The 9,900-nt window shown below is 39.3% G+C and overlaps 1 protein-coding gene across 3 annotated transcripts in view; it reads left to right on the plus strand.

The window, feature by feature from the left end:
• LOC118966027 (butyrophilin subfamily 1 member A1-like) overlaps positions 1 to 8,466 on the plus strand; it is a 70,011-nt gene extending 61,545 nt beyond the window's left edge. For all 3 annotated transcript variants that reach the window (XM_036987826.1, XM_036987835.1, XM_036987854.1), the window contains one exon: positions 8,304 to 8,466. In XM_036987826.1, the coding sequence (XP_036843721.1) occupies positions 8,304 to 8,437 (134 nt within the window). In that variant the 3' untranslated portion in view covers positions 8,438 to 8,466. The remainder of the gene's footprint in view (positions 1 to 8,303) is intronic.
• The last annotated feature ends 1,434 nt before the right edge of the window (positions 8,467 to 9,900 follow it).

Genomic DNA, 9,900 nt, shown 5'->3' on the forward strand with positions numbered 1-9,900 from the left:
ACCCTGTTGTTGATGTGTGGTAGTATTAGTACCAAACCCTGTTGTTGATGTGTAATGATGTGTGGTAGTATTAGTACCAAACCCTGTTGTTGATGTGTGGTAGTATTAGTACCAAACCCTGTTGTTGATGTGTGGTAGTATTAGTACCAAACCCTGTTGTTGATGTGTGGTAGTATTAGTACCAAACCCTGTTGTTGATGTGTGGTAGTATTAGTACCAAACCCCGTTGTTGATGTGTAATGATGTGTGGTAGTATTAGTACCAAACCCTGTTGTTGATGTGTGGTAGTATTAGCACCAAACCCTGTTGTTGATGTGTGGTAGTATTAACACCAAACCCTGTTGTTGATGTGTAATGATGTGTGGTAGTATTGGTACCAGACCCTGTTGTTGATGTGTAATGATGTGTGGTAGTATTAGTACCAAACCCTGTTGTTGATGTGTGGTAGTATTAGTACCAAACCCTGTTGTTGATGTGTGGTAGTATTAGTGCCGAACCCTGTTGTTGATGTGTGGTAGTATTAGTACCAAACCCTGTTGTTGATGTGTAATGATGTGTGGTAGTATTAGTACCAAACCCTGTTGTTGAAGTGTGGTAGTATTAGTACCAAACCCTGTTGTTGATGTGTAATGATGTGTGGTAGTATTAGTACCAAACCCTGTTGTTGAAGTGTGGTAGTATTAGTACCAAACCCTGTTGTTGATGTGTAATGATGTGTGGTAGTATTAGTACCAAACCCTGTTGTTGAAGTGTGGTAGTATTAGTACCAAACCCTGTTGTTGATGTGTAGTGATGTGTGGTAGTATTAATACCAAACCCTGTTGTTGGTGTGTGGTAGTATTAGTACCAAACCCTGTTGTTGATGTGTGGTAGTATTAGTACCAAACCCTGTTGTTGATGTGTAATGATGTGTGGTAGTATTAGTACCAAACCCTGTTGTTGGTGTGTGGTAGTATTAGTACCAAACCCTGTTGTTGATGTGTAATGATGTGTGGTAGTATTAGTACCAAACCCTGTTGTTGATGTGTGGTAGTATTAGTACCAAACCCTGTTGTTGATGTGTGGTAGTATTAGTACCAAACCCTGTTGTTGATGTGTAATGCTGTGTGGTAGTATTAGTACCAAACCCTGTTGTTGATGTGTGGTAGTATTAGTGCCAAACCCTGTTGTTGAAGTGTGGTAGTATTAGTACCAAACCCTGTTGTTGATGTGTAATGATGTGTGGTAGTATTAGTACCAAACCCTGTTGTTGATGTGTAATGATGTGTGGTAGTATTAGTACCAAACCCTGTTGTTGATGTGTGGTAGTATTAGTACCAAACCCTGTTGTTGATGTGTAATGATGTGTGGTAGTATTAGTACCAAACCCTGTTGTTGATGTGTGGTAGTATTAGTACCAAACCCTGTTGTTGATGTGTGGTAGTATTAGTACCAAACCCTGTTGTTGATGTGTAATGATGTGTGGTAGTATTAGTACCAAACCCTGTTGTTGATGTGTGGTAGTATTAGTACCAAACCCTGTTGTTGATGTGTGGTAGTATTAACACCAAACCCTGTTGTTGATGTGTAATGATGTGTGGTAGTATTAGTACCAGACCCTGTTGTTGATGTGTAATGATGTGTGTGGTAGTATTAGTACCAAACCCTGTTGTTGATGTGTAATGATGTGTGGTAGTATTAGTACCAAACTCTGTTGTTGGTGTGTAATGATGTGTGGTAGTATTAGTACCAAACCCTGTTGTTGGTGTGTAATGATGTGTGGTATTATTGGTACCAGACCCTGTTGTTGATGTGTAATGATGTGTGGTAGTATTAGTACCAAACCCTGTTGTTGGTGTGTAATGATGTGTGGTAGTATTAGTACCAAACCCTGTTGTTGATGTGTGGTAGTATTAGTACCAAACCCTGTTGTTGGTGTGTAGTGATGTGTGGTAGTATTAATACCAAACCCTGTTGTTGGTGTGTGGTAGTATTAGTACCAAACCCTGTTGTTGATGTGTAATGATGTGTGGTAGTATTAGTACCAAACCCTGTTGTTGATGTGTGGTAGTATTAGTACCAAACCCTGTTGTTGATGTGTGGTAGTATTAGTACCAAACCCTGTTGTTGATGTGTGGTAGTATTAGTACCAAACCCTGTTGTTGATGTGTAGTGATGTGTGGTAGTATTAATACCAAACCCTGTTGTTGGTGTGTGGTAGTATTAGTACCAAACCCTGTTGTTGATGTTTGGTAGTATTAGTACCAAACCCTGTTGTTGATGTGTAATGATGTGTGGTAGTATTAGTACCAAACCCTGTTGTTGGTGTGTGGTAGTATTAGTACCAAACCCTGTTGTTGATGTGTAATGATGTGTGGTAGTATTAGTACCAAACCCTGTTGTTGATGTGTGGTAGCATTAGTACCAAACCCTGTTGTTGATGTGTGGTAGTATTAGTACCAAACCCTGTTGTTGATGTGTAATGATGTGTGGTAGTATTAGTACCAAACCCTGTTGTTGATGTGTGGTAGTATTAGTGCCAAATCCTGTTGTTGATGTGTGGTAGTATTAGTACCAAACCCTGTTGTTGATGTGTAATGATGTGTGGTAGTATTAGTACCAAACCCTGTTGTTGATGTGTAATGATGTGTGGCAGTATTAGTACCAAACCCTGTTGTTGATGTCTGGTAGTATTAGTACCAAACCCTGTTGTTGATGTGTAATGATGTGTGGTAGTATTAGTACCAAACCCTGTTGTTGATGTTTGGTAGTATTAGTACCAAACCCTGTTGTTGATGTGTGGTAGTATTAGTACCAAACCCTGTTGTTGATGTGTAATGATGTGTGGTAGTATTAGTACCAAACCCTGTTGTTGATGTGTGGTAGTATTAGTACCAAACCCTGTTGTTGATGTGTGGTAGTATTAACACCAAACCCTGTTGTTGATGTGTAATGATGTGTGGTAGTATTAGTACCAGACCCTGTTGTTGATGTGTAATGATGTGTGTGGTAGTATTAGTACCAAACCCTGTTGTTGATGTGTAATGATGTGTGGTAGTATTAGTACCAAACTCTGTTGTTGATGTGTGGTAGTATTAGTACCAAACCCTGTTGTTGGTGTGTAATGATGTGTGGTATTATTGGTACCAGACCCTGTTGTTGATGTGTAATGATGTGTGGTAGTATTAGTACCAAACCCTGTTGTTGGTGTGTAATGATGTGTGGTAGTATTAGTACCAAACCCTGTTGTTGATGTGTGGTAGTATTAGTACCAAACCCTGTTGTTGGTGAGATATGATGTGTGGTAGTATTAGTGCCAAACCCTGTTGTTGATGTGTGGTAGTATTAGTACCAAACCCTGTTGTTGATGTGTTATGATGTGTGGTAGTATTAGTACCAAACCCTGTTGTTGATGTGTGGTAGTATTAGTACCAAACCCTGTTGTTGAAGTGTGGTAGTATTAGTACCAAACCCTGTTGTTGATGTGTAATGATGTGTGGTAGTATTCGTACCAAACCCTGTTGTTGATGTGTAATGATGTGTGGTAGTATTAGTACCAAACCCTGTTGTTGATGTGTAATGATGTGTGGTATTATTAGTACCAAACCCTGTTGTTGATGTGTAATGATGTGTGGTAGTATTAGTGCCAAACCCTGTTGTTGAAGTGTGGTAGTATTAGTACCAAACCCTGTTGTTGATGTGTAATGATGTGTGGTAGTATTAGTACCAAACCCTGTTGTTGATGTGTGGTAGTATTAGTACCAAACCCTGTTGTTGATGTGTAATGATGTGTGGTAGTATTAGTACCAAACCCTGTTGTTGATGTGTGGTAGTATTAGTACCAAACCCTGTTGTTGATGTGTGGTAGTATTAGTACCAAACCCTGTTGTTGATGTGTGGTAGTATTAGTACCAAACCCTGTTGTTGATGTGTGGTAGTATTAGTACCAAACCCCGTTGTTGATGTGTAATGATGTGTGGTAGTATTAGTACCAAACCCTGTTGTTGATGTGTGGTAGTATTAGCACCAAACCCTGTTGTTGATTTGTGGTAGTATTAACACCAAACCCTGTTGTTGATGTGTAATGATGTGTGGTAGTATTGGTACCAGACCCTGTTGTTGATGTGTAATGATGTGTGGTAGTATTAGTACCAAACCCTGTTGTTGATGTGTGGTAGTATTAGTACCAAACCCTGTTGTTGATGTGTGGTAGTATTAGTGCCGAACCCTGTTGTTGATGTGTGGTAGTATTAGTACCAAACCCTGTTGTTGATGTGTAATGATGTGTGGTAGTATTAGTACCAAACCCTGTTGTTGAAGTGTGGTAGTATTAGTACCAAACCCTGTTGTTGATGTGTAATGATGTGTGGTAGTATTAGTACCAAACCCTGTTGTTGAAGTGTGGTAGTATTAGTACCAAACCCTGTTGTTGATGTGTAATGATGTGTGGTAGTATTAGTACCAAACCCTGTTGTTGAAGTGTGGTAGTATTAGTACCAAACCCTGTTGTTGATGTGTAGTGATGTGTGGTAGTATTAATACCAAACCCTGTTGTTGGTGTGTGGTAGTATTAGTACCAAACCCTGTTGTTGATGTGTGGTAGTATTAGTACCAAACCCTGTTGTTGATGTGTAATGATGTGTGGTAGTATTAGTACCAAACCCTGTTGTTGGTGTGTGGTAGTATTAGTACCAAACCCTGTTGTTGATGTGTAATGATGTGTGGTAGTATTAGTACCAAACCCTGTTGTTGATGTGTGGTAGTATTAGTACCAAACCCTGTTGTTGATGTGTGGTAGTATTAGTACCAAACCCTGTTGTTGATGTGTAATGATGTGTGGTAGTATTAGTACCAAACCCTGTTGTTGATGTGTGGTAGTATTAGTGCCAAACCCTGTTGTTGAAGTGTGGTAGTATTAGTACCAAACCCTGTTGTTGATGTGTAATGATGTGTGGTAGTATTAGTACCAAACCCTGTTGTTGATGTGTAATGATGTGTGGTAGTATTAGTACCAAACCCTGTTGTTGATGTGTGGTAGTATTAGTACCAAACCCTGTTGTTGATGTGTAATGATGTGTGGTAGTATTAGTACCAAACCCTGTTGTTGATGTGTGGTAGTATTAGTACCAAACCCTGTTGTTGATGTGTGGTAGTATTAGTACCAAACCCTGTTGTTGATGTGTAATGATGTGTGGTAGTATTAGTACCAAACCCTGTTGTTGATGTGTGGTAGTATTAGTACCAAACCCTGTTGTTGATGTGTGGTAGTATTAACACCAAACCCTGTTGTTGATGTGTAATGATGTGTGGTAGTATTAGTACCAGACCCTGTTGTTGATGTGTAATGATGTGTGTGGTAGTATTAGTACCAAACCCTGTTGTTGATGTGTAATGATGTGTGGTAGTATTAGTACCAAACTCTGTTGTTGGTGTGTAATGATGTGTGGTAGTATTAGTACCAAACCCTGTTGTTGGTGTGTAATGATGTGTGGTATTATTGGTACCAGACCCTGTTGTTGATGTGTAATGATGTGTGGTAGTATTAGTACCAAACCCTGTTGTTGGTGTGTAATGATGTGTGGTAGTATTAGTACCAAACCCTGTTGTTGATGTGTGGTAGTATTAGTACCAAACCCTGTTGTTGGTGTGTAGTGATGTGTGGTAGTATTAATACCAAACCCTGTTGTTGGTGTGTGGTAGTATTAGTACCAAACCCTGTTGTTGATGTGTAATGATGTGTGGTAGTATTAGTACCAAACCCTGTTGTTGATGTGTGGTAGTATTAGTACCAAACTCTGTTGTTGGTGTGTAATGATGTGTGGTAGTATTAGTACCAAACCCTGTTGTTGGTGTGTAATGATGTGTGGTATTATTGGTACCAGACCCTGTTGTTGATGTGTAATGATGTGTGGTAGTATTAGTACCAAACCCTGTTGTTGGTGTGTAATGATGTGTGGTAGTATTAGTACCAAACCCTGTTGTTGATGTGTGGTAGTATTAGTACCAAACCCTGTTGTTGGTGTGTAGTGATGTGTGGTAGTATTAATACCAAACCCTGTTGTTGGTGTGTGGTAGTATTAGTACCAAACCCTGTTGTTGATGTGTAATGATGTGTGGTAGTATTAGTACCAAACCCTGTTGTTGATGTGTGGTAGTATTAGTACCAAACCCTGTTGTTGATGTGTGGTAGTATTAGTACCAAACCCTGTTGTTGATGTGTGGTAGTATTAGTACCAAACCCTGTTGTTAATGTGTAGTGATGTGTGGTAGTATTAATACCAAACCCTGTTGTTGGTGTGTGGTAGTATTAGTACCAAACCCTGTTGTTGATGTTTGGTAGTATTAGTACCAAACCCTGTTGTTGATGTGTAATGATGTGTGGTAGTATTAGTACCAAACCCTGTTGTTGGTGTGTGGTAGTATTAGTACCAAACCCTGTTGTTGATGTGTAATGATGTGTGGTAGTATTAGTACCAAACCCTGTTGTTGATGTGTGGTAGCATTAGTACCAAACCCTGTTGTTGATGTGTGGTAGTATTAGTACCAAACCCTGTTGTTGATGTGTAATGATGTGTGGTAGTATTAGTACCAAACCCTGTTGTTGATGTGTGGTAGTATTAGTGCCAAATCCTGTTGTTGATGTGTGGTAGTATTAGTACCAAACCCTGTTGTTGATGTGTAATGATGTGTGGTAGTATTAGTACCAAACCCTGTTGTTGATGTGTAATGATGTGTGGCAGTATTAGTACCAAACCCTGTTGTTGATGTCTGGTAGTATTAGTACCAAACCCTGTTGTTGATGTGTAATGATGTGTGGTAGTATTAGTACCAAACCCTGTTGTTGATGTTTGGTAGTATTAGTACCAAACCCTGTTGTTGATGTGTGGTAGTATTAGTACCAAACCCTGTTGTTGATGTGTACTGATGTGTGGTAGTATTAGTACCAAACCCTGTTGTTGATGTGTGGTAGTATTAGTACCAAACCCTGTTGTTGATGTGTGGTAGTATTAACACCAAACCCTGTTGTTGATGTGTAATGATGTGTGGTAGTATTAGTACCAGACCCTGTTGTTGATGTGTAATGATGTGTGGTAGTATTAGTACCAAACCCTGTTGTTGATGTGTAATGATGTGTGGTAGTATTAGTACCAAACTCTGTTGTTGATGTGTGGTAGTATTAGTACCAAACCCTGTTGTTGGTGTGTAATGATGTGTGGTATTATTGGTACCAGACCCTGTTGTTGATGTGTAATGATGTGTGGTAGTATTAGTACCAAACCCTGTTGTTGGTGTGTAATGATGTGTGGTAGTATTAGTACCAAACCCTGTTGTTGATGTGTGGTAGTATTAGTACCAAACCCTGTTGTTGGTGTGTAATGATGTGTGGTAGTATTAGTGCCAAACCCTGTTGTTGATGTGTGGTAGTATTAGTACCAAACCCTGTTGTTGATGTGTTATGATGTGTGGTAGTATTAGTACCAAACCCTGTTGTTGATGTGTGGTAGTATTAGTACCAAACCCTGTTGTTGAAGTGTGGTAGTATTAGTACCAAACCCTGTTGTTGATGTGTAATGATGTGTGGTAGTATTCGTACCAAACCCTGTTGTTGATGTGTAATGATGTGTGGTAGTATTAGTACCAAACCCTGTTGTTGATGTGTAATGATGTGTGGTATTATTAGTACCAAACCCTGTTGTTGATGTGTAATGATGTGTGGTAGTATTAGTGCCAAACCCTGTTGTTGAAGTGTGGTAGTATTAGTACCAAACCCTGTTGTTGATGTGTAATGATGTGTGGTAGTATTAGTACCAAACCCTGTTGTTGATGTGTAATGATGTGTGGTAGTATTAGTACCAAACCCTGTTGTTGATGTGTGGTAGTATTAGTACCAAACCCTGTTGTTGATGTCTGGTAGTATTAGTACCAAACCCTGTTGTTGATGTGTAATGATGTGTGGTAGTATTAGTGCCAAACCCTGTTGTTGATGTGTGGTAGTATTAGTACCAAACCCTGTTGTTGGTGTGTGGTAGTATTAACACCAAACCCTGTTGTTGATGTGTGGTAGTATTAGTACCAAACCCTGTTGTTGATGTGTGTTAGTATTAGTACCAAACCCTGTTGTTGATGTGTGGTAGTATTAACACCAAACCCTGTTGTTGATGTGTGGTAGTATTAGTACCAAACCCTGTTGTTGATGTGTGGTAGTATTAACACCAAACCCTGTTGTTGATGTGTGGTAGTATTAACACCAAACCCTGTTGTTGATGTGTGGTAGTATTAGTACCAAACCCTGTTGTTGATGTGTAATGATGTTTGTGTTTTAGGTGAGTTATTTGATCCAACCCCATGGAGAATGGCCTTCATTGTGTTATGCTGTCTGGGAGCCATCATTGGGATTGGGTTATCTCTGGCTATCTACTGCATATGTTATAAGAAAGGTAATGGAGAAATTATATGAACGTTTAATTGTTGGAATGAAATGTCTGCAATGTTTTTTTCAACCTCACCACATCACTGTGGTTGTATTATACGGACACAGGATAATATACTAAACCTGCAGGTGATTAACATGTTGACACTGATGACTGATTTTAACCTGCAGGTGATTTACATGTTAACACTGACGACTGATTTTAACCTGCATGTGTGATAATAGTTCAACTTAAACTGCAGTGGGAAAAGTAGAAGTTTTATTGTCCTTAACTCTGATTCACCGGGATCACTGATGGACCAGTCACATTAATGTTGATGTTCTAGAACAGGATGTGTTGAGACTGTAGAGGACCACTAGACTAGAGAGAGGTCATCTCTGATAAACCTGGATCACTGGTGGACCAGTCACATTTAATGAATGAAATTACGAAGTGGTGGTAGGGTAGAATATCTTCATTGAAGAAGTTGTCTCACAGAGGTACTCTGGAACTCAATTAGATGGTGGAACTCAATTAGAATTTGCGACGTTTGAGAAGTGATATGAGTCCCAGAGACAGACTACATCTTCTAATGTTCATGTTAATGATGTTCTCACTGTCTTCCATCTACTCTACATATTTACAGATGAACTCACTGAGCAGCGAGGTAAGTGGTGTCTTCATATATTGGTATGGCAGGGTAGCCTAGTCGTTAGAGTGTTGGACTAGGAACTGGAAGGTTGCAAGTTCAAATCCCCAAGGTACAAATCTGCCATTCTGCCCCTGAACAGGCAGTTAACTCACTGTTCCTAGGCCGTTATTGAAAATAAGATTTTTTTCTTAACTGACTTGTAAAATAAAAAATAAAAATTACTTGGCAAGAATTATTTGAAGCATTTAAAGTCTTTTTTTGGTTGCTGAGCACATTTATGTTCCTTCTGATGTTGGAACAGTGGTATGAGACAAGGGTCGGGATTCAATTCAAGGCACGTTATTACGCAGCACACTATAACAGACTTTTACAGGTATTTTACACATGAATCGACATGTACAGTGTTTACTATGAATGTGATCTCTGTGAATGCCGGTGGAAAATGCCTTTAAAAGTGCATTGTCAGATGTGAAGTGCCCTGCGATATACTGCACATTGGATTGAATCCTAACCAAGAAGTCCCAGAGAGAGACTACATATTCTAAAGTTCATGTTAATGATGTTCTCTCTGTCTTCCATCTACTCTACATATTTACAGATGACCTCAAGAAGGATAATAGTAAGTAGTGTCTTCAGATCATCACTTTGATAATATTATTAGAACCACAAAAGTTTTTTTTATTTTTTTATTTCCCGACTTCAAGTACGACAACATTTTAAGAAGGTTATTTTGAGCTCATTGAACATGTTCCTTCTGATGTTGGAATAGTGATATGAGACAAGGAGTCCCAGAGAGAGAGACTACATCTTCTAGTGTTCATGTTAATCTGTCTGGGTATTTGGACAGCGGAACCCCTC

This window comes from Oncorhynchus mykiss, chromosome 1 (assembly GCF_013265735.2).
Source record: "Oncorhynchus mykiss isolate Arlee chromosome 1, USDA_OmykA_1.1, whole genome shotgun sequence".
NCBI lineage: Eukaryota > Metazoa > Chordata > Actinopteri > Salmoniformes > Salmonidae > Oncorhynchus > Oncorhynchus mykiss.